Source organism: Dendrobates tinctorius, unplaced genomic scaffold, assembly GCF_039654945.1.
Source record: "Dendrobates tinctorius isolate UK_male_01 unplaced genomic scaffold, ASM3965494v1 ptg000143l, whole genome shotgun sequence".
Taxonomy (NCBI): Eukaryota; Metazoa; Chordata; class Amphibia; order Anura; family Dendrobatidae; genus Dendrobates; species Dendrobates tinctorius.
The window spans coordinates 9,220,756-9,245,101 of record NW_027361810.1 but is presented as its reverse complement, the minus strand read 5'-3'; the positions used below and the strand labels follow the sequence as shown (position 1 = coordinate 9,245,101).

At 45.8% G+C, this 24,346-nt stretch overlaps 1 protein-coding gene across 1 annotated transcript; it reads left to right on the top strand.

Moving 5' to 3' along the window:
* Positions 1-761: 761 nt before the first annotated feature.
* Positions 762-18,951, top strand: LOC141049208 (sterol 26-hydroxylase, mitochondrial-like). Its single transcript, XM_073545412.1, has 9 exons — positions 762-1,136; positions 11,369-11,559; positions 11,923-12,122; positions 12,736-12,933; positions 13,115-13,278; positions 13,507-13,670; positions 13,976-14,057; positions 14,169-14,369; positions 17,820-18,951. Exons 1-9 carry the CDS (start codon positions 918-920, stop codon positions 17,934-17,936), a joined length of 1,536 nt encoding a protein of 511 aa, XP_073401513.1. The 5' UTR covers positions 762-917; the 3' UTR covers positions 17,937-18,951.
* The last annotated feature ends 5,395 nt before the right edge of the window (positions 18,952-24,346 follow it).

The window sequence follows — 24,346 nt, the reverse complement described above, 5'->3', positions numbered from 1 at the left end:
GTGTTTTTCTGCTACATATTCGCTGTACAAAAAATGTACTGCATTTAATAATTGAAAAGTGGATGTGGTTTCGTGAGAACTCAAGCCCACTCCTATAGGGTTTTATATGGAACCTGAAAAAATACACTTAAAAAAAAATGCAGTTGCTTATTTAAGCAAAGGATTCTAGTGTTTCTACATTAAAATCTACTGCAACGAATTTGCACCAAAAAAGGGGAACTTGCATGAAAAGGGACGCAAACATACAACGCGTTCATAGCGGACACCTACAGCGCAAATGCTGCAGAATAAAAAAATAATTGTTTTTACATGTTCGAACATAGTCTATAAGTTTAAGGGCTCATACTCACTCGTTCGAGTCTCTGGCATGAAAACCCGGCACTGGGACCGGAGCATGCGGCGGCATAGAAATACATGTAGCCGCACGCTCTAGTCCCAGTGCCGGCGGCAGTACCGGGTTTTCATGCGAGAGACTCGGGCGAGAATCGTGAGTAAGAGTTATAACATAGGGATTGGGGGTAGTCACACCTGTTAATCATTCTGAGCTGGAGTCACACAAGTTTAGAAAGTTTTTAATAATCTGAATCACTCGTCTGACTGCGCTGCAGCTGATTGGCTGCCTCTGTGCTAGGCGGTGGACGGCATGAAGGTGTTTTTCCAGCTTTCCTAGAATCAGATGTATATAGGACGAGGTGACCTATTGCTCCATGAGAAAAGCTGGACGCTGTCAGAGGTGTAATGGCAGTGATATTTGTTTGCACTAAACTTTTACTGAACCGTTCCTTTTCCCAGGACGTGTAATAGATAGGGTTACGTGTTACACAACCCTTATAATCATGAGCTCAGGAGGTGGACTCGAAGGCCGGTCGCCTGGTATTAATATGTGGGTGTAGAGAGGAAACAATCACTGCTGTAGGATGATTGCTGCCTATCTTGGGAGGGTGACCGGCTCCATACTGAAAACCGCACACAGGCTCCCTGCAGCCCCATGTAAGGCTTCTCTGGGGGTCTCACAAGTGCAGACTGATCATGGGAGAAGACTCAAAACTATTAACGCCCTACCCGGCCCCACCCAACTGGAATCCCTGTACTGGATGATACTGCGGGGATACTTCTCCTATATGCATGAACTGGAGGTAAGAGAACGTCACACACGACAATCATTAGTATAAGGCTGGTTTCACATTCGCGCTTTTTAAGCGCACGCACGGCCGGGGGTAGCTCCGCCCCCGAGCCGGCTCTCTGCCCGGCGTGCCCGCCCCTTCCTTGTAGCGCCGCCTCCTAGCGCACAGCGGCGCCTGCGATCGGCGCACCCTATCGGCGCACCGTCAAAAGTGCGCAGCGCAGGTCAAAGCGCAACTAGCGCACGGCCTGCGCACGATCTGCGCACCCTATGCTAAAGATAGGGTGCGCCGATCGCAGGCGCCGCTGTGCGCTAGGAGGCGGCGCTACAAGGAAGGGGCGGGCACGCCGGGCAGAGAGCCGGCTCGGGGGCGGAGCTACCCCCGGCCGTGCGTGCGCTTAAAAAGCGCGAATGTGAAACCAGCCTAAGAAAGCTTTACCACGGGGCGACGCAGCCCCCCTGCCAGCGCTGTGTGCACGCCTGACTATGTGCCCACAGGGACTTTCTCCCTTTGTCCCAAGACCTTGATATCTCTCTCCTCCCCTCCAAAAAGGAGAATATTGCTACTTATCGTGGCTGCCTTCCATGGACTTTCCATGCTCGCATATATCTCCATACCTCTAGTCTGATGAAGGTCTGAGTTGTAGACCGAAACATCATATAATTTTGGGAGAATCTGCTGCATAATATATTTCTTCTGCATATATTTCTTTTGAGTGCCGGAATTTCTTATACTATACATTTTGAGGAGTGGTATCCTTTTCCGTGCACCTAGAAGACGGAGTGACACGTACTCTATTCTTGTTACACGACAATCATTGTTCCCTCTGTGTGAACAGCCGCAAAGGAAAACATGACATCGGAGCATTTGTGAACGGAGACTTAGGCCTGTTTCACACTTCAGTTCTTTTTTGTTCAGTTGTAATCCACCAAAGATGGAAAAAACGGATCAGTTTCCGTTGTGACACAAACGGATGTCACCGGACCGTATTTCTGACGGATCCACTGAAGTTGGAAAGGTTAGGAAGTTTAAAGGAACCGCGTCCTGAGAGAGAGAGAGAATTTTGACTGACGTCAAAAAACTGAAGTGTAGAGGGAATATGCAATGGCTGCAAGTATCAAAATTATATCACATCATTTTAGTATGTAAAAATATCTTCATTATCATAAATATGAGAATTCATATACATAAGTAACGTAATGTCACATGGGATCACAGTATTACAATTTAACTTTAGAAAAATCTTCATCCTGTATTATACCCCAGAGCTACACTCTCTATTTTGCTGGTGCAGTCACTGTGTACATACACTACATTACTGATCCTGAGTTACATCCTGTATTATACTCCAGAGCTGCACTCATTATTCTGCTGGTGCAGTCACTGTGTACATACATTACATTACTGATCCTGAGTTACATCCTGTATTATACTCCAGAGCTGCACTCATTATTCTGCTGGTGCAGTCACTGTGTACATACATTACATTACTGATCCTGAGTTACATCCTGTATTATACTCCAGAGCTGCACTCACTATTCTGCTGGTGCAGTCACTGTGTACATACATTAAATTACTGATCCTGAGTTACATCCTGTATTATACTCCAGAGCTGCACTCATAATTCTGCTGGTGCAGTCACTGTGTACATACATTACATTACTGATCCTGAGTTACATCCTGTATTATACCACAGAGCTGCACTCACTATTGTGCTGGTGCAGTCACTGTGTACATACATTACATTACTGATCCTGAGTTACATCCTGTATTATACTCCAGAGCTGCACTCACTATTCTGCTGGTGCAGTCACTGTGTACATACATTACATTACTGATCCTGAGTTACATCCTGTATTATACCCCAGAGCTGCACTCACTATTCTGCTGGTGCAGTCACTGTGTACTTACATTACTGATCCTGAGTTACATCCTGTATTATACTCCAAAGCTGCACTCACTATTCTGCTGGTGCAGTCACTGTGTACTTACATTAAATTACTGATCCTGAGTTACATCCTGTATTATACTCCAGAGCTGCACTCATTATTCTGCTGGTGCAGTCACTGTGTACATACATTACATTATTGATCCTGAGTTACATCCTGTATTATACTCCAGAGCTGCACTCACTATTCTGCTGGTGCAGTCACTGTGTACATACATTACATTATTGATCCTGAGTTACATCCTGTATTATACTCCAGAGCTGCACTCACTATTCTGCTGGTGCAGTCACTGTGTACATACATTACATTACTGATTGTCACGGTCACGTGTGTCTGGACGCAGATGTTTCCGCAAGGCGAACCCATGACACACGTGACCCTGGATACAGCGCCTCCAGTGGGGCGAATTTAAATAATAAAACGTGCAGATGGATACACCGCCTCCACCTGGCGAATTTAGGTATTACACGTTAATATAAATTCTGGAAACCCCGCCTCCAGTAAGGCGAATTTAAATAAATGATAAGGGGGACCTGGGTCACATTAACAATGGTGGACCCTGCAATAGGGAATGGGGACATGGAGACCACCTGCACTCCCCTGAGCCAGTGTCCCTGCACTCCTCACATTCCCTATACAGGCTCCGCACCTGTCGCCGCACGCGAACCTTAAACCCTTGCTCGCCCTGACCCTAAACCCTCGCTAGGGAATTGGTCGGTGCGGAGACTAATCCCACCACTGCACTAACAACACACATGAGGGAAAGAGATAAAACAGGGGGACACCACTTAGCTTTATGCTCTGTGCTTATGCTCCTGCAACAGAGCCCTCCACCTGCGTGCGTCTTCTCCTCCACCCGGATCCATCACCATGACAGGATCCTTCACCATAGTGCAGCCTTGGAGCAGAGTCCACCACCAGTTGCTGCTGCTTAGTAACAGAGTCCCAAGGATGAGTTCAGCTTCTGCCACGAAGTCAAGCATGCTTGAGTCCAGCTCAGCAGCCAAGTCCAACATGGTGAGTGCCACTCTCCATAGTCGCCACTCCACCAGTCCATGCAGACACTTCCCGCTGACACCATCACTGCGACCCCACCACGCCATGCCAGCCCTTCGTCCAGACACCATAGCTGACACACGTCCCCCCTGGCTAAGCTGCGCAGGACTCCTCCTCAGCTCCATCCTTCCACCAGGCTCTCACCAACTCAGAATATAGGGAATGAATGAATGAATATCACCACCAGTGATTACACACCCTGAGACTCATTTATAGAGCCCCACACCTGAATTATAATTACAGAGAACTTTAAACTGAAAACCTAAGGTGCGATACCACTAACCACCACCGGGGACAGTCAAGTCACCTTGGCAACTTGCCAAAAGGAAAAAAAATCCACTCTGTGCTTTTAAAACTGTCAGATCACTTCAGATCATGACACTGATCCTGAGTTACATCCTGTATTATACTCCAGAGCTGCACTCACTATTCTGCTGGTGCAGTCACTGTGTACATACATTACATTACTGATCCTGAGTTACATCCTGTATTATACTCCAGAGCAGCGCTCACTATTCTGCTGGTGCAGTCACAATCCTTCTGGTGAATGGAAATTGTAATGAATCATTCTATTCAAAGGAGCCAGAGGAGGATGTGAAGAATCATTCTGATGAACAAACAGCGCAAAGTCAAGAAAATTGCAGTCACATGCAATGCTCATGTCCAACTAGCATGTCAGATTGTTCCTGGGCCAATGTTCCTTTAGAAGAGTCTCATCACCCAGTGGAATCTATGATTCGATGAATCACTGCAGGTCTGAAAGCAAAGGAGGTCCAATGTGCTAAGACGAGGGACGCTGGTGAAGTGGCCTTTCAATGTTAGTACTGGAGTCTCTCTGGACAAGGTGTTCTGCGTGGAGGGAGGTTCAGTTATTGTTTACTTCATTCAGCTGACGGATCAGGTTGGCGCTGCCAAGCACAAGATCAACACAGAGCTGGCACAGAGCACAGTAATCTATAAGGGTACAAAGGTCCATACAGACCGATAATGCTACTTCAGAAAATACAGTCATAGTAACAGTACTGGAGAGTATATAAAATTGTTCTGATAAGTAAGGGTAAGTTTAGACACAGCAGAAAGTTTCTCTCTGGTGGAATTTATCTGTCATGACTGTTGTCTGGTGTCCCGGGATCAGGGGCTCTTCCCTGTTCCTAACACTAGGGGTGCCCTAGCTCGCCCTGCTCCTCAGATTGCTTCTGATGGTGAAGATGCCGGGGCTACGTATCTTGCCTTAGCTTCTGAATCTGTCCTCAGTCTGTACCCTTCCCCCACCCAGGGAAGAAAGGAGTAGTAGTGTACCATAATACACCAACCAGATTAACAAGGAAAAAGGAAAATACCAAACATACATATACAGTTGTGGCCAAAAGTATTGACACCCCTACAATTCTGTCAGATAATACTCAGTTTCTTCCTGAAAATGATTGCAAACACAAATTATTTGGCATTATTATCTTCATTTAATTTGTCTTAAATGTAAAAACACAAAAGAGAATGAAGCAAAAAGCAAAACATTGATCATTTCACACAAAACTCCAAAAATGGGCCAGACAAAAGTATTGGCACCCTTATCCTAATACTTGGTTGCACAACCTTTAGCCAAAATAACTGCGACCAACTGCTTCCGGTAACCATCAATGAGTTTCTTACAATGCTCTGCTGGAATTTTAGACCATTCTTCTTTGGCAAACTGCTCCAGGTCCCTGATATTAGAAGGGTGCCTTCTCCAAACTGCCATTGTTAGACCTTTCCACAGGTGTTCTATGGGATTCAGGTCTGTACTCATTGCTGGCCACCTTAGAAGTCTCCAGTGCTTTCTCTCAAACCATTTTCTAGTGCTTTTTGAAGTGTGTTTTGGGTCATTGTCCTGCTGGAAGACCCATGACCTCTGAGGGAGACCCAGCTTTCTCACACTGGGCCCTACGTTATGCTGCAAAATTTGTTGGTAGTCTTCAGACTTCATAATGCCATGCACACGGTCAAGCAGTCCAGTGCCAGAGGCAGCAAAGCAACCCCAAAACATCAGGGAACCTCCGCCATGCTTGACTGTAGGGACCGTGTTCTTTTGTTTGAATGCCTCTTTTTTACTCCTGTAAACTCTGTGTTGATGCCTTTGCCCAAAAAGCTCTACTTTTGTCTCATCTGACCGGAGAACATTCTTCCAAAACATTTTAGGCTTTTTCAGGTAAGTTTTGGCAAACTCCAGCCTGGCTTTTTTATGTCTCGGGGTAAGAAGTGGGGTCTTCCTGGGTCTCCTACCATACAGTCCCTTTTCATTCAGACGCCGACGGATACTACAGGTTGACACTGTTGTACCCTCGGACTGCAGGCAGCTTGAACTTGTTTGGATGTTAGTCGAGGTTCTTTATCCAACATCCGCACAATCTTGCGTTGAAATCTCTTGTCAATTTTTCTTTTCCGTCCACATGTAGGGAGGTTAGCCACAGTGTCATGGGCTTTAAACTTCTTGATGACACTGCGCACGGTAGACACAGGAACATTCAGGTCTTTGGAGATGGACTTGTAGCCTTGAGATTGCTCATGCTTCCTCACAATTTGGTTTCTCAAGTCCTCAGACAGTTCTTTGGTCTTCTTTCTTTTCTCCATGCTCAATGTGGTGCACACAAGGACACAGGACAGAGGTTGAGTCAACTTTAATCCATGTCAACTGGCTGCAAGTGTGATTTAGTTATTGCCAACACCTGTTAGGTGCCACAGGTAAGTTACAGGTGCTGTTAATTACACAAGTTAGAGAAGCATCACATGATTTTTCGAACAGTGCCAATACTTTTGTCCACCCTCTTTTTTATGTTTGGTGTGGAATTATATCCAATTTGGCTTTAGGACAATTCTTTTTGTGTTTTTTTCATTTAAGACAAATTAAATGAAGATCATAATACCAAAGAATTTGTGTTTGCAATCATTTTCAGGAAGAAACTAAGTATTATCTGACAGAATTGCAGGGGTGTCAATACTTTTGGCCACAACTGTATACTCACATAAACAACAGAGGTAAACACCGAAGAGTGGAGTATGGGAAAAAAACTAAGTAGGAGAAGAAAGGGTTATCACACACTCAAAACCTAGCAACAGTCACAGATAAATCCATCAATTGCCATCTCCAATAGTAACCAATGACAACCTCCAGCCATGCTGCACTAGCTAGCTCTGACAATGAGTGCTAGCCAGGACCCATATTATATAGGAGATGGGAGTGGCTAACAGTGCACAGCTGAGAGTCTTAATGCAGGAAAGCTTAAAGGAGCTCTCAACTGAACTGATTAACCTTGTGAAGGTGAAGTGCTTCTAATAAGTGCAGGAGTTGGAGAAATCAGACACTGCGGTCTTCTGGCTCCTCTCTATAACAGTAAACCCATTACACTATCCTGCTGTTTACCGCTGGCCAATACGGTATGCTTACAAAGACTGAATGAGCAGCAGCCATGCCGATGATCTGACGTCTGGCTCCTGTCTCATGTTGGCTCATTTCTCCTACCCAGATCTCATGTGGTGCAAAATGTCCTTCCCAGAGTGAGAGCGATGTGATGCAGAGGATCACAATCAGGACCCTGTCCGATATCTGAGGGGTCTGTGATAGGAGGACCATAAGATTGCAAATACCAAGATTGGTGATCCAGCCAGTGCTCATAGTAAGACGGCTGACAAGATGCCACACAGGGCTGCACGGTGCAAATCTACAGGGCTTCTCCCAGTAACACATACAGACATGCAGGCTACACAAAAGCTTCAGGAAACCATGCTGCAATGTGAGAATTCTTACAGGAGAAGAAGTGTTAATAGTTTCTCTGAGGTCAGGTCTCCAAGAGATTTGGAACAACCTCCTGCCGAGATCCTCCATAACCTGTGCACAAGTGACGAGAAGAAGTGATGGAGGCAACGGGCGGTCACCAGACACTGATGATGGAGGCGAAGGGTGGTCACCAGATACTGATGATGGAGGTGACGGGCGGTCACCAGATACTGATGATGGAGGCGAAGGGCGGTCACCAGATACTGATGATGGAGGCGACAGGCAGTCACGAGACACTGATGATGGAGGCGAAGGGCGGTCACCAGATACTGATGATGGAGGCGAAGGGCGGTCACCAGATACTGATGATGGAGGCGACAGGCAGTCACCAGACACTGATGATGGAGGCGAAGGGCGGTCACCAGATACTGATGATGGAGGTGACGGGCGGTCACCAGATACTGATGATGGAGGCGACAGGCAGTCACCAGATACTGATGATGGAGGCGACGGGTAGTCACCAGATACTGATGATAGTCACCATATATAGATAGGATTTACATTTCTCTTCTCTTCATTCACTTTGCATTTTGCTTATTCATAATAATAAAGTTAACTTTTTTTATGCATTCTTACGTGCAGCATGTTTTCCACACCTGCCTAAATGTTTCGCACAGTCCTGTCTATCACATTCAATCTACACTCACTGGCCACTTTATTAGGTACACCTGTCCAACTGTGTGTTAAGACTTAATTTCTAATCAGCCAATCACATGGTGGCAACTCAGTGCATTTAGGCATGTAGACATGGTCAAGACAATCTCCTGCAGTTCAAACCGAGCATCAGTATGGGGAAGAAAGGTGATTTGAGTGCCTTTGAACGTGGCATGATTGTTGGTGCCAGAAGGGCTGGTCTGAGTATTTCAGAAACTGCTGATCTACTGGGATTTTCACGCACAACCATCTCTAGGGTTTACAGAGAATGGTCCGAAAAAGAAAAAAAATCCAGTGAGCGGCAGTTCTGTGGCCGGAAATGCCTTGTTGATGCCAGAGGTCAGAGGAGAATGGGCAGACTGGTTCGAGCTGATAGAAAGGCAACAGTGACTCAAATTGCCACCCGTTACAACCAAGGTAGGCAGAAGAGCATCTCTGAACGCACAGTGCGTCGAACTTTGAGGCAGATGGGCTACAGCAGCAGAAGACCACACTGGGTACCACTCCTCTCAGCTAAGAACAGGCATCTGATGGCTACTTTCAGCAGGATAATGCGCCATGTCATAAAGCTCGAATCATCTCAGATTGGTTTCTTGAACATGACAATGAGTTTACTGTACTCAAATGGCCTCCTCAGTCACCAGATCTCAATCCAATAGAGCATCTTTGGGATGTGGTGGAACGGGAGATTCGCATCAGGGATGTGCAGCCGACAAATCTGCGCCAACTGTGTGATGCCATCATATCAATATGGTCCAAAATCTCTGAGGAATGCTTCCAGCACCTTGTTGAATCTCTGCCACGAAGAATTGAGGCAGTTCTGAAGGCAAAAGGGGGTCCAACCCATTACTAGCATGGTGTACCTAATAAAGTGGCCAGTGAGTGTATATACATCATAAAAAGGGAATACTATTTGCAATTTACTTTGTGTTAAATTAGCGATTCTGTGGAGCGTTCTGACAATTACTTATATACTATGGTGTGACCAGTGTATATCAATGAGACCGTCCTCCAAATGAGCCGACCGCTCCTCCTGCTTACGGGAATACAGCCAATAGATACGGTGTCTTCACTAGTTAGCCACTTCTTTTGGCTGTGACTGAGCACATGTGACCAGCTCTGCATTATGTTAGCTGGACATCAGGGGCGGACATGAAGCCATACAGGGGCTCTAGATGTTGGGGACACATCTAGCTCCAAAGCAGGTGGAATTGTTCATTATGATGAGTTATTGGCTGCAAAGCCCCATATATTGTTCTTGCCCAGGGGCCTCTTCTGTGTCGGCTCCTGGTGGACACACTCATTGTTATACACTTTGAACACTAGGTGGCACCATATTATGTAAGTAAATGTGATAATTGCGCACTGGATAATTTTTAGGTAGCATGTGAATGGAAACAATGTTTCATTTGCTTATGATGTATACCGTGCATGGATATGATATATGTAATGGTGGAAAAAACCCTTTAAGCAGAATATCTGGAGCTCTGTACGAGAAAAATAACAGAGCTCTGAGCATTACAAAGATTTAATATCATATAAATTAGCAGAGGATAGAGATTGTGAATAGATCCACCATTGCTTCTCCTCCCATCATTCATATCAGCATGACATGGCAGCCAGCCAGCGGCTTTTGTGTACGTGAGTGCGGTATTCATCGTGGTTCCCGGGTGATCTGAGGGTAGCTCTGGATCACAGCCTGGCCTGAGATGCTATTTAACCAGGATCTCGTGTTGACTCTCAGGGGTGAGATGTTGTAGCTGTTCCCCCTGCACGGATGATTTTTTTTAAAGGGTGTCCAGATAAAAGTGACTTTTCTTATTTTCTTTTTTTGGGTGACGGATGGGTGAGATGTGATTGTGTCATCTGTAACGTTAGTGTTCTGTCTCCGACATTTAATTCATAATCCCTGATTATCTGCTTGCTTAATGTTCACATTGTTTTCTGGCTCCATCTAGTGACCAGAGTCATAACCGCAGTGTTATTCTGTGTTTTACTTTCGCTTTTTATTTCCCTTCGTTTGCAATGCACCCTGGTAGCTCTTTGCAAAGGATTATGGTTAGTTCAGCCCCATTTTCCCTCCAGTCCACTATTTTCCTTCTGCCTGCATTCAGGAAGCATCTCATTTTTCTTCTCCCCTTGTGACAGCATTGCTGGTATGTACTTATGTTTCCTGTATCCAATTCCTGTCTCATATCAGCCTGCTCAGTTAGTTCTTCCCCTGGTCAGCTATTAGTGCAGATGTTGATTCACTGTGTCATGTAATATGTATTCTTGCTGAACCCAGTATTGATTGTATGCATGTATGTTTGTATTGTAGTTTCACCGCGCCAATATACCATTACATTCAATAAAGCACAGATTCAACCTACAGTCTCCTTATTGGACCCGGTATAGCGGTTTAGCTGCCTGTATAAGCTGCAATGACGTCTGTCTCATTCAGTGAGGACAGAACCTTTAGCCCTTTTAGAGATGATTTAATCTACAACTTGCTTAATTGTTCACAATAACAGAAGTTTTGACCAGGGGTGCCCAAACTTTTACATGCCGCTGTATATGGCGCACACTCACTCGGCCGCTTCCATATCGCCCGTGGTATTGTGCAGGGCGGACCACACACTGACCTCCCCCCCATTACACCTGTGTCAGTGTCAGTCTATTAAGCTCAGGTTCTGTCTCTAACCAATGACATATCCTAGTGACCCGATTTTCCAGCTGATGAGCAGTTCCGTGTTCCTCCGGGGTCTAATATGTGACTTTCATTTATTTTTAAGCTAATACAAAAAAATAAGTATGGACCCATGTGGGTATCTCGCATTGGAGGCCAGCACATGGTTAATATTGCCGGCCCCCATCTCCTGGAAGCCCTACTAAAGCAGGAAGGAAAGTATCCGGTGAGGGCGCATATGAATCTGTGGAAGGAACACCGGGACCTCAGGGGACACTCCTACGGACCACTGACCCAGTGAGTATGAGTGGTGGAGGGGTTGAGGGATTCTCCTTAAAATGATGCTGCCCATATGGAGGTATCCAAGGGTGTAACTATATTGGGGGCAGGGTTTGCAGTTGCACCTGGACTATAATGGCGTTACCAGAGGCTCTTGGTCCCCAGTGCAAAGACTCCTACATGGCCCCAACTACCTTTTAATAGTGTTCATTGGCCCAAGGACTACGACTCCTGCCCTCCCCATCGTTATAATCCTGCTGCCCTATCATCCGGATCAGCCGAGAGGCTCACTGCCCGTCCTTCCCCTGATAAGTGGGTGCTTGCAGGATGTTGTCTTCGGTCACGGGACGATGTCTCTACTTAATTTGTCATTGCCTATAGAGAGGGGCATAAATGGCAAACGCTGCGCTCAGTACTGAACCAGAAGATGATAAAACCCACCGAGGCAGCGCACTATGCGGACCCCCTGAGCGAGATTATCCCCGATCTGATCAACAAGATCCAGGAGCTGAGAGCGGCGAGTCCATCGGGGCACACGGTGCAGAACGTTGCCGGATTAATGTATAAATTTGCTTTCGAAAGTAAGTGCGGAGCTTCATCTCATCTTATTTATGGCTTATCACTGGGACCCTCACCTGGGGGGGAAAGGGGATTTGGTGCCCAATCACCACATTCTCCATATACTTGAATATTGTCCTCTCCGCTAAGGGTATGTGCACACGCTGCGGATTCCGCTGCGTTTCCGCAGCGTTTTTGGCCGCTGCAGACCCGCAGCAGTTTTAGCTGCGGTGTACAGTACCATTCAAATGAATGGTAAAAAAAAACGCTGTGTAGACGTTGCGGAAAAATCCGCGCGGATTTGCTGCGGTTTTGAAACCGCAGAAAGAAGTGACATGTCAATTCTTTCTGCGGAATCCGCAGCGGGTTCCTATCTCCACCATTGTGGAGATGGTGAATCCGCAGGATCAAACCGCAGTCAAAACCGCAGATAATCCGCGGGTCTTTTGACCTGCGGTTTATCTGCGGTTTTTGCAAAATCCGTGCGGATTAATCCGCAGCGAATTCCGCAGCGCCTGCACACACCCTAAAGTCCACAGGACAGAAGTAGCTGAGCAAGCAAAACTTATTTAAAAAATCCCAAACTTTTCCTGTTCATTTCAGTCATTTCTTACTTGATACTTTGTATCTGTCCAGGTATTTGTTCTGTAATTTTCGAGACTCGTATCGGGTGTTTGCAAAAAGAGATTCCAGAGGAAACCCAGAAATTTATCAATTCTATCGGTATAATGCTGGAAAGTCAGAGCGTGATCGAACGGCTCCCGAGGTGGACCAGGGACTGGATGCCATACTGGGGACGATTTATGGAGTCCTGGGATATAATATTTAATTACGGTAAGTGATTGGAAAACCATAAAACTCCCCAGTACGTGTGACGCCGGTATTGTGACTGATGAAAAAATATAGATAAATATTTATAACTAATAATAATTTAATTTCAATTTTTTTTTATATTATTTATTTTCAATAACTGTCTCCAAAAAGTACAACAATGTATATATTTCTGGATTTTTAGGGACAAATTTAATAAATAATAAAATAAAGGACATTGAAGGGCGTTTGCGGCGCGGTGACGACCTGGGCGGCGCTTATCTCACTCACCTGCTCACCAATGGAAATCTGAATGTGAATGAGATCTATGGGGCTTTTCCGGAGATGCTGCAGGCTGGCGTGGATACAGTGAGTAATATCTGGATAGTAATTGTGGGAAAGAGGCTTAAATTAAGCCCCTAATGCAAAATTTGTAACAAGGGTCACCCCTACCAGGTGCCATTTAAAATACTGATGTCTTCTTATGTGGCGCCATGACCTGGATGCTCCCGCTATCTCTGCACACCACATGATCGCTATAGCGCCCCCCGATTGTGAGCGACTCTAACGACGCCTGACTTCCCCCCCTTTCTCCAGACATCTAATACCTTGACTTGGGTGTTATATGAATTGGCAAGAAACCCAGAAATTCAGCAGTCCCTGTATGAGGAGGTGATCAGCGTTATCCCTGATCATATTCCCAGCACTTCTGATATTTCCAAAATGCCCCTGCTAAAGGCAGTTATCAAGGAAACCCTGCGGTGAGTACATTAATTAAATAATAATGTCATTTAGAGGTGACGTACAGGACTAGAAATTTATAGCTGCTTTCTTCTTTTCAGTACATTATATGGTAAAGTGAATAGTGTCATTCAAAACTACTACCTGCACTGGAAAAAAAAACACAAGCCCTTCTGAGGCTTTGTAGATGGAAAAGTTATGGTTCTCGGAAGAAGGGGAGAAAAAAAAAAAGCGTTAAAATTAATAATGGCCCGATCGTGAAGGGGTTAAACTTGACCCGTTAAAAAACATTAATATATTTTTATCTATTTATTTTTAAATGCAGGTTGTATCCTGTGGTTCCGGAGAACGGCAGAATTATATTGGACAAAGAAATAGTTCTAGACGACTATATAATCCCCCAAAATGTGAGTTTTGGAAAAATCACCATCAACATTAAAAAAAAAAAAAAAAAAGAATCAGGCGACACCCCTGATGAACGCCGGCCAGCACTAGAGACATGTCCTTCTCCATCGCAGACGCAGTTCGTCCTATGTCACTATGTGCTCTCCAGAGACGAGGCCAGCTTTCCAGAACCGGACAGATTTCTTCCCCGGAGGTGGCTGCGGAGCGAGGGGATAAAGCATCACCCCTTCAGCTCCATACCCTTTGGTTTTGGGGTAAGAGGATGTTTAGGCCGTCGGGTGGCTGAGCTGGAAATGCACCTGGCACTTTCTCAGGTGAGATCTTAGAAACAAAAGATATTTTGATAAATTATTTTACTTTTTTCCAATACCATGACATCTTCAAGATACATGTTTGCTGTCAGTGATTGAGCTCCTATTTTCATTCAGAGGATACGTTCCCACGATGAGTTATTGGCGAGTTTTTTATGCTGCATATTTTTTTAAAAAAATGTAAGTAACCTATGTTACTTAATGGGTGCAGAACATCTGCAACATCAAAAACTTACCAAAAGCGCATAGTCGCCTAAAACATCTAGTCCTGGGCTCCGCTGAGCAGTAGATGCAACTGGATCCAGTGCAGACAATGCTGGGAATCAAACTCTGAGGCTGTGTGCACACGCTGCGGAATTTTCCGCGCGGATTTGCTGCGGTTTCAAATCCGCAGCATGTCAATTCTTTGTGCGGATTCCTCTGCGGTTTGGCACCTGCTCCATGACAGGTGGCAAACCGCAGGGGAAATCCGCAAGCAAATCCGCAGATAAACTGCAGATAAACCGCAGGTCTTTTGATCTGCAGATTTACCTGCGGTTTTCATCAAATCCGCTCGGACAGCACCTAAAACTACGTGTGCACGCAGCCTGATACATTGTAGCAAACCAGCAGAAATTTGTGCATTTGCTGCAAATAATTGATAATTTATTGAGGCTGGCATCCCCCCCTCTAAACCCTTCATGACTGGACCATTTTTTAGTTTAGCACTTTAGTTTGTGTGAGAACTCGCTTTTCCCTGGGTGAGATGTGGATGACACCATTAATTTTACCGTATAATGTATTAAAAATGGGGGGGAAAAAATCCAATTGGGGGATGAAATGGTGGAAAAAAAATGCAATTCTGCCATAGTTTTGTGTCTTATGACGCTATTCTCCAAACTATATATTTGCTTTTATTTTTAACGTTACATTCCCACGATGATTTTTTGTTGCGTTTTTGCAGTTGCAGATTTTCTGCAATTTCTGAACCAGGAAAATTAGGCTAATTGCATCTTTTTTCTTTGTGTTTTATTGCGTTTTGTCTCTTTTTGGTGAGTCATGTTTAAAAAAAAAAAAAAAAAAGCTGCTTTTGTTTTAAATACTATTGTTTTTTGTCCATGACACAAGTTCATTACTAATACAGTCATGTGATTTCATGCGTTTTTACTGTGTTTCTGCTTGTCCGGTTCTTTTTTACCTGCGGATTTTCTGCATCTGGTGTAAGTCTATGGCCGGGGTCACACTAGAGAGGAATACGGACGAGTGAGAGGCGTTAAAATCACGCATTACACACGGACCAATGATTCTCTATGGGTTTGCTCCCAATAGCCCTATATTTCTCGTCCGTATTCTACGGTCCGTGCATGCTGGGACTGTCAGCGTACTACGCCCGTAGTACGCCAATGCAAGTCTATGGGTGCGCTAAAAATACGGATTACACACGGACCACACATGTGACTTGCGAGAAATACGCACCAGGTGTCTTTTAGAAAAGCCGGCAATTCAGTGCGCGATACAGTAAACTCACACTGACAGGTTTAATAAAGAAACGAAAGAATAGATATAGACACATAGAATACATATATATATACATACAAGTCATTGAGACAAACATATATATATATTTATACTTCACAGAGTTCTACATAGCAGAATAGCCGCTAATTCAATTGCCGGCTTCTGTCAAATCATTCCCCAACCCGACATGAAATGACACATGGTTTACATACAGTAAACCATTTCATTTCATGTTTTTTTATATGTCCCTGACTAATAATTAGATGAGGGTTTGTGTGCAAAATTTGGGAGGTGTAGGTGTTATTTTAAGGGGTTAATTCGTTGTAAAAAAAATGCGTGGGCTCCCGCTGTAATTTGTCGACCAGAGAGGTTAAGCAGGTGAGTGAGGGCAGATTTTGATAGCCATGTGAGGGACCATTGTTTTTGTCCCCCCCCCCCCCGGCTACAAAAATCTGCCTCCAGACACTCCAGAAAGGGCGCATCTATAAGATGCGCCTTTTCTGGCACTTATCCTCTCTATTCCCATTGCCCTGTAGCAGTGGCGAATGGTTATTATAACAAAGGGTTAATGTCACCATTCGATCGCAAGGTGACATTAAGCCGATTAATAATGGAGAGGTGTCAATAAGACACCGATCCATTATTAACCCTATACTAAGAAAGGGTTAAAAACCACACCCAGACATTAATTAAAAAGTCATTTAATGAAATAAATACACCAAGTTTATGACAAAATTTTATTAGTCTTGTAATCCAAAATAAAACCATCACCTGCAACAAAAATTAAATAAAAAATCACCAATATCCTTACTTCTCCGCCATTCAGTCATGTCCCACGCTGCAATCCATCAGAAGGGGTTAAATAGTTTACAATGAGGACCGGTGCTAATGCGACCAGCCCCACTGTAAACTACTACAAAATGAATTGAATCAGCTCTGCGCAGCCTCAATGGCTGCCTGTAGATGAACTAATTACCGTGGGAAAGTTTCTGACTTTTTTCCCACGGTCTTAAGTTCATTTACAGATCAGCCGGGGACTCCCCGCAGCCTCAGTGACGTCAGCATTCTATGTGTCTATATCTATTCTTTCGTTTCTGTTAGAAACCCTGCCATAGGGCTCCATTATAAGTCCATTTTGGAAGTTGGCGAGAAAATCTCAGCATACAGATTGCATACGGATGCAGACATGCACAAAATATGCGACCACACCTTGCTTACGGATGACATACGGAGCACTATTTAGGGGTCATTCATCCGTATTACGCATGTAAACTACGGACCGTATTTTGCGTCGGTTAGTGTGACCCCGGCCTATAGGGAAAATCTGCACATAAATCTCAGCATACCCACAAGGGAAATTGACATATTGCAGATTTTAAACCCGAGTTTATGCATAAAAAAGCACAGTATGCAGGAGATTTCTATGAATCCTATAATTTTTCCTGGAACTGTTTTGTTACACAGCATGAAAAACTCACCAAAAATTAATTGTGGTAATTTAATCTAAGTGGATTTGAAGGGTGCAGAGTGCTGACAGCTTGCCGTGGCCCCGAGGGACATTTAAAGACAACCCTTCTAAGGCCGGGGTCACACTTGCGAGAAACTCGCACGAGTCTCTCCCCTCAATACCCGGCACTGCCGCCGGCACTTGGGAGCGAAGCGCTCAGCTGCATAGAAATACCTGCAGTGCACACGCCGGTCCCGAGTGCCAGCGGCAGTGGCGGGTATTGAGACTCAAGAGAAGGTTGTTGTTTCTGATTAGTTAAACATGGCTGCTTTCTTCCAAAATCAGCGCCCGGGTTGTGTGAGGTATCGCTGCTCACTCATAAGCTGGGCTGCAATACCAGACATAACCTTTGGACAGGTGTGGCGCTATTTCTGGAAAGGAAGAGCCATGTTTATGTATCACACAGATGATATGGATATTTTTCATGGTTGTTTTCTTCCACTCTATAGTTAATAAAGAAATTCCAGGTACGGCCCGACCCCGACCTGGGGGAAGTGCGTGCCAAAAATCGGGTTGTCCTCGTGTCAAACAAACCAATCAACTTGCAGTTCATTGATCGACAATAATATTGATGAGAAAATAAAAATGTCTGTAAATTATCTGATCCGGAAGAGGGAGAATCTGAAGACAAAGGATGGAAGATTTCATTACCGGGATGTGGATCGGTGTGGAAAAAGGACGACCGCGCATGGGGGAGGCGAAGATAACAAGACCGTGACTGCTCCGCGTCCCAGGGAGCCACCGAAATCTCATCTATAGAGGAAAGCCAGTCAGGATGTATATATATATATATATATATATATACTGTACTCACACACTTATCATATACAGTACATATATACGGTACATATGATAAGTCTGTGAGCTACCATACATGTGTACAGCACAGTGACGGCGCAGGCTATCTGCACTTATCCTGGTAATTTAAAGAGTGACTGTCGTTTTAATTTTAAATTCATAAATCATTAATACACATTAAAATAAGCAACAATGTAATATATCTTGTAAGAAAAATCCACTTCTTTCTTCTCCTGCACTGATCATCCCTTCTAAAAATTCTCAGTTCATGGCTAAAATCTGTCTTCGTGGAATATAGGCTTTTCCATTACTGAGATAGGAGGTGACCATTGGTGCTCATAAGATTCTATGAAGGGGGAGGAGCTAGAGGAAGACAGATGTGGAGGGAGGAGTACATGTAGCCACAGAGGGAGGAGCTAGAAATCGACACAGAGGGAGGAGCTAGAGGCAGGAAGAAACATTCTGCTGCAAATTCTCCTGAAACAGCACACTTCTCCATAGAACTTTCTGAGCACCAACTGTAATCTCCTATCTCAGTAATGGAATTATCAGTATTCAATGAAGACATTTTACTTGTGCATTGAGAATGAGTGATCAGCACATGGGAAGAAAGAAGCGGATTACGGATTACCCTTATAAGATATATAAACTTTATATCACATAACGTAACCTCATCAGCAGGAATACAACAGAAAATGCCTAGTAAGATGATGAACTTAATGGAATAAGGAGGCATAAACATAAGTGATGTAAAATGCAATATTTTAATACTTTTTTAACAAATTTCTATTTAAAATTAAACACAGGGTTTTGGTTTTTTTTTTAAAAAAGAGGCAGCCGGGTGTTTCTATCAATATCCGGGGCTTTGGCAGCACAAATAAGACCAAGTCGATGTTGTTTATACCAAATGGATATCTAAGGTAACAATAAACAGCATCCATTTGTTTAATTTTACATACTTTTTTTTTAACAAATTTCTAATAAAATATTGCACTTTACATCACTTACAGTGCCTTGCAAAAGTATTCAGCCCCCTGGAACTTTTCAACCTTTTCCCACATATCATGCTTCAAACATAAAGATGCCAAATGTAAATTTTTGGTGAAGAATCAACAACAAGTGGGAAACAATTGTGAAGTTGAACAAAATTTATTGGTTATTTTAAATTTTTGTGGAAATGCAAAAACTGAAAAGTGGGGCGTGCAATATTATTCAGCCCCTTTACTTTCAGTGCAGCAAACGCACTCCAGAAGTTCATTGTGGATCTCTGAATGATCCAATGTTGTCCTAAATGACTAATGATGATAAATATAATCCACCTGTGTGTAATCAATTCTCCGTATAAATGCACCTGCTCTGTGATAGTCTCAGGGTTCTGTCTGAAGCACAGAGAGAATCATGAAGACCAAGGAACACAACAGGCAGGTCCGTGATACTGTTGTGGAGAAGTTTAAAGCCGGATTTGGATATAAAATGATTTACGAAACTTTAAACATCCCAAGGAGCACTGTGCAAGCGATCATATTGAAATGGAAGGAGTATTGTTATGATTGGGTCACCAAGGAGGAAAACAAGACCAAGCTAAGCTGCAGAAAACCAGAGAGGTTGGTAACTAAGCGGATTGCAGACCCCTGATTCTATCCACACAACTAGCAGTAGCCGTGGCGGGTACCTACGATGATTCTAGACGCCTCGACACAGCCGGAGAACAAAATAAGCCTAAAGCAAGAAAAGGGGAAATCTAAACTGCCCCAGAGCAACACCCCAAAGGAATTGATAGCCCCCAAACATATATTGCCGGTGAGACAAGATGAAAACACGAACACAGGTAGGAATATAGACTGAGCAAATGATGGGGCCCACACTGACTAGAAAGGACAGGAAAGGAAAGACACTGTCTGCAATCACACAAAAAACCCTGCAAAAATGTCCAACACTTCTGATAGCAAAAACTCTGAAGTCACTAGACTTCTCCCACTATATCAGCACTCTGGTATATTCTGAAAGCAGAGCAAAAAGAGGCCAATCTAATAAGGGACAAAAAACAAACTGACACAAACAGTAACATAAGGATGGAAATTCAGCACAGCCCCAGCCGGGGCTGGCTGACCACACAAAACTGAATAGACAAAACCAAATCAAATGTGGACAATAGCAAAGAGCACTTAGCTTGAGCATACAGTGACTGAACTGGAAACTAAGACCTCAGGAGGCAGGAAAAATCACCAGCAGGGATAGAGGGAGTCGGCTGTCTTAAATCCAGTCAGAGACTCCAGATCTCCAGTCATCCTCCTCATTATCAGGTGGCAGGCCTCTGTCAATTAGATCAGCTCCATTACCTCCTGTAACCACCAGAGGGAGCCCGGAAAGAGAACTTGCGACTCCTCTGTCAACACAACCAGCTCTACTACATTCACCAGCAACCAGAGGTAGGCCAGAAAGTGAAATGAAGGAGAATCATACCTCTGCAAATCTACCAAGACCCGGCCGTCCCTCTAAACTTTCATTTCAAACAAGGAGAGAAGACTGATCAGAGATGCAGCCAAGAGGCCCATGATCACTCTGGATGAACTGCGGAGATCTACAGCTGAGGTGGGACAGTCTGTCCATAGGACAACAATCAGTCGTTCACTGCACAAATCTGGCCTTTACGGAAGAGTGGCAAGAAGAAAGCCATTTCTCAAAGATATCCATAAAAAGTGTAGTTTAAAGTTTGCAACAATCCACCCGGGAGACACCAAACATGTGGAAGAAGGTGCTCTGGTCAGATGAAACCAAAATCTAACTTTTTGGCAACAATGCCAAACGATATGTTTGGTGTGAAGGCAACACAGCTCATCACCCTGTACACACCATCCCCACTGTCAAACATGGTGGAGGCAGCATCATGGTTTGGGTCTGCTTTTCTTCAGCAGGGACAGGGAAGATGGTTAACATTGATGGGAAGATGGATGGAGCCAAATACAGGACCATTCTTGAAGAAAACCTGTTGGAGTCTGCAAAAGACCTGAGACTGGGACGGAGATTTGTCTTCCAACAAGACAATGATCCCAAACATAAAGCAAAATCTACAATGGAATGGTTCACAAATAAACGTATCCAGGTGTTAGAATGGCCAAGTCACAGTCCAGACCTGAATCCAATCGGGAATCTGTGGAAAGAGCTGAAAACTGCTGTTCACAAACGATCTCCATCCAACCTCACTGAGCTCGAGCTGTTTGCCAGGGAAGAATGGGCGAGAATTTCAGTCTCTCTATGTACAAAACTGATAGAGACATACCCCAAGCGACTGCAGCTGTAATCGCAGCAAAAGGTGGCGCAACAAAGCATTAAGTTACAGGGGCCGAATAATATTGCACGCCCCACTTTTCAGTTTTTGAATTTCCACAAAAATGTAAAATAACCAATAAATTTCGTTCAGCTTCACAATTGTGTCCCACTTGTTGTTGATTCTTCACCAAAAATTTACATTTGGTATCTTTATGTTTGAAGCATGAAATGTGGGAAAAGGATGAAAGGTTCCAGGGGGCTGAATACTTTCGCAAGGCACTGTATGTTTATGCCTCCTTATCCCATTAAGTACATTAGCTTACTAGGGATTTTCTGTTACATTTAACCTTATAAGATATAATATAAAGTTTCTTATTTTTATTTTTTATTTTATGGCAAAAAATAATAAACCGGTGTTTTTGCTTTCACCCTTTATGCTCCTCGGTGCAGCTGGTGAGGATCCCTCATGGGACTGGAGATTAGTAAATGACATTGTGGTAATGTGAGATGAGAGAAAAATCTACGTAAATACTTTTATGCCCAAACTATTATTCTGGGACCAGAAGATGTTACATTTATAAATATAAATTGCTTAATAAATATTAATATATATATAGGAAATGTGTTTTGAAGTGTAAAAACATAAAGAAGCAAAATAAAGAAAAAAAGACTAGAAATACACAGGTGGGTCTGCGGTGCGGCCATAGCAGGGATATTTCTGGCTTTGTCATAATCAGGACGGTGAGGGGGGCTGTATTCAGTGGGTGCACCGTGGAGAAGATAAACGATGACATTGCCCCAGAGAGGAGGCAGTGTGGGCTGGAGGGCGGAGGCGGTTTGGATGGGTGTCAGGGCGCTGATGGTGCTGTGGCGCAGGAGGGCGGTGAGGTGCTGAGGTCAGCAGGGCACTGGAGGGCGGCAGGATGCTGGAGGGCAGTGAGGTGCAAGAGGGCGACGAGGTGCTAAGGTCAGTGGGGTGTTAGAGGGTGGCAGGGCACTGGAGGGCGGCGGGGTGCAGTAGGGCAATGAAATGCTGGAGGGTGGTGGGGTGCATGAGGGCATTGAGGTGCTGTGGTCAGTGGGGTGCAGGAAAGTGGTGAGGCACTGAGGTCAGCGGAGCACAGGAGGGCGGCGGGGCGCAGGATGTCGGCGGGTCACTGAAGTCAGCAGGGCGCTGGAGGGCGGCGGGGTGCAGGAGGGCGGTGAGGAGCTGAGGGCGGCAGGGCACTGGAGGGCGGCAGGATGCTGGAGGGCAGTGAGGTGCAAGAGGGCGACGAGGTGCTAAGGTCAGTGGGGTGTTAGAGGGTGGCAGGGCACTGGAGGGCGGCGGGGTGCAGTAGGGCAATGAAATGCTGGAGGGTGGTGGGGTGCATGAGGGCATTGAGGTGCTGTGGTCAGTGGGGTGCAGGAAAGTGGTGAGGCACTGAGGTCAGCGGAGCACAGGAGGGCGGCGGGGCGCAGGATGGCGGCGGGTCACTGAAGTCAGCAGGGCGCTGGAGGGCGGCGGGGTGCAGGAGGGCGGTGAGGAGCTGAGGGCGGCGAGACGATGAGGTTGACGGGGTGTTGGAGGGCGGCTGCCATGTTCTCAATAACTTCGGCCTTCTCTGGAAATAACAGAGGGCAGCAGAGATGATTTTCATTCACTCCAGCCGCGCCCTGCATACTCCCAATGCTACGCACAGACGCAGGGTGACACGGAGGCGCGATTCTGTACTGTGTATACACAGATTTATCATTCATGACACCAGTCAAAGATGGCGGAGGGATGATGACGGTAGGGACATCCAGGGATGACGTTGCTAAATTGATGGTGTTGCTATGGTGATGTGATGGTGTTGCTATGGTGATGGTGTGATGGTGTTGCAAGGTGGTTGTGTTGATAGGGTGACGGCGGTGGCAGGCTGATGACAGTGTGATGGCGGTGGCCGGCTGATGACGGTGTGATGGCGGTGGCCGGCTGATGACAGGGTGATGGCGGTGGCAGGCTGATGACAGGGTGATGGCGGTGGCAGGCTGATGACGGTGTGATGGCGGTGGCAGGCTGATGACGGTGTGATGGCGGTGGCAGGCTGATGACGGTGTGATGGCGGTGGCAGGCTGATGACGGTGTGATGGCGGTGGCAGGCTGATGACGGTGTGATGGCGGTGGCAGGCTGATGACAGTGTGATGGCGGTGGCAGGCTGATGACAGGGTGATGGCGGTGGCAGGCTGATGACGGTGTGATGGCGGTGGCAGGCTGATGACGGTGTGATGGCGGTGGCAGGCTGATGACAGGGTGATGGCGGTGGCAGGCTGATGACGGTGTGATGGCGGTGGCAGGCTGATGACGGTGTGATGGCGGTGGCAGGCTGATGACAGGGTGATGGCGGTGGCAGGCTGATGACGGTGTGATGGCGGTGGCAGGCTGATGACGGTGTGATGGCGGTGGCAGGCTGATGACGGTGTGATGGCGGTGGCAGGCTGATGACGGTGTGATGGCGGTGGCAGGCTGATGACAGGGTGATGGCGGTGGCAGGCTGATGACGGTGTGATGGCGGTGGCAGGCTGATGACGGTGTGATGGCGGTGGCAGGCTGATGACGGTGTGATGGCGGTGGCAGGCTGATGACGGGGTGATGGCGGTGGCAGGCTGATGACGGGGTGATGGCGGTGGCAGGCTGATGACGGGGTGATGGCGGTGGCAGGCTGATGACAGGGTGATGGCGGTGGCAGGCTGATGACGGTGTGATGGCGGTGGCAGGCTGATGACGGTGTGATGGCGGTGGCAGGCTGATGACAGGGTGATGGCGGTGGCAGGCTGATGACGGTGTGATGGCGGTGGCAGGCTGATGACGGTGTGATGGCGGTGGCAGGAGTGTGGCGCTGTCGTGAGGCCGCTCTGCAGGATTCTGGCCTCGCTGCCATCGTC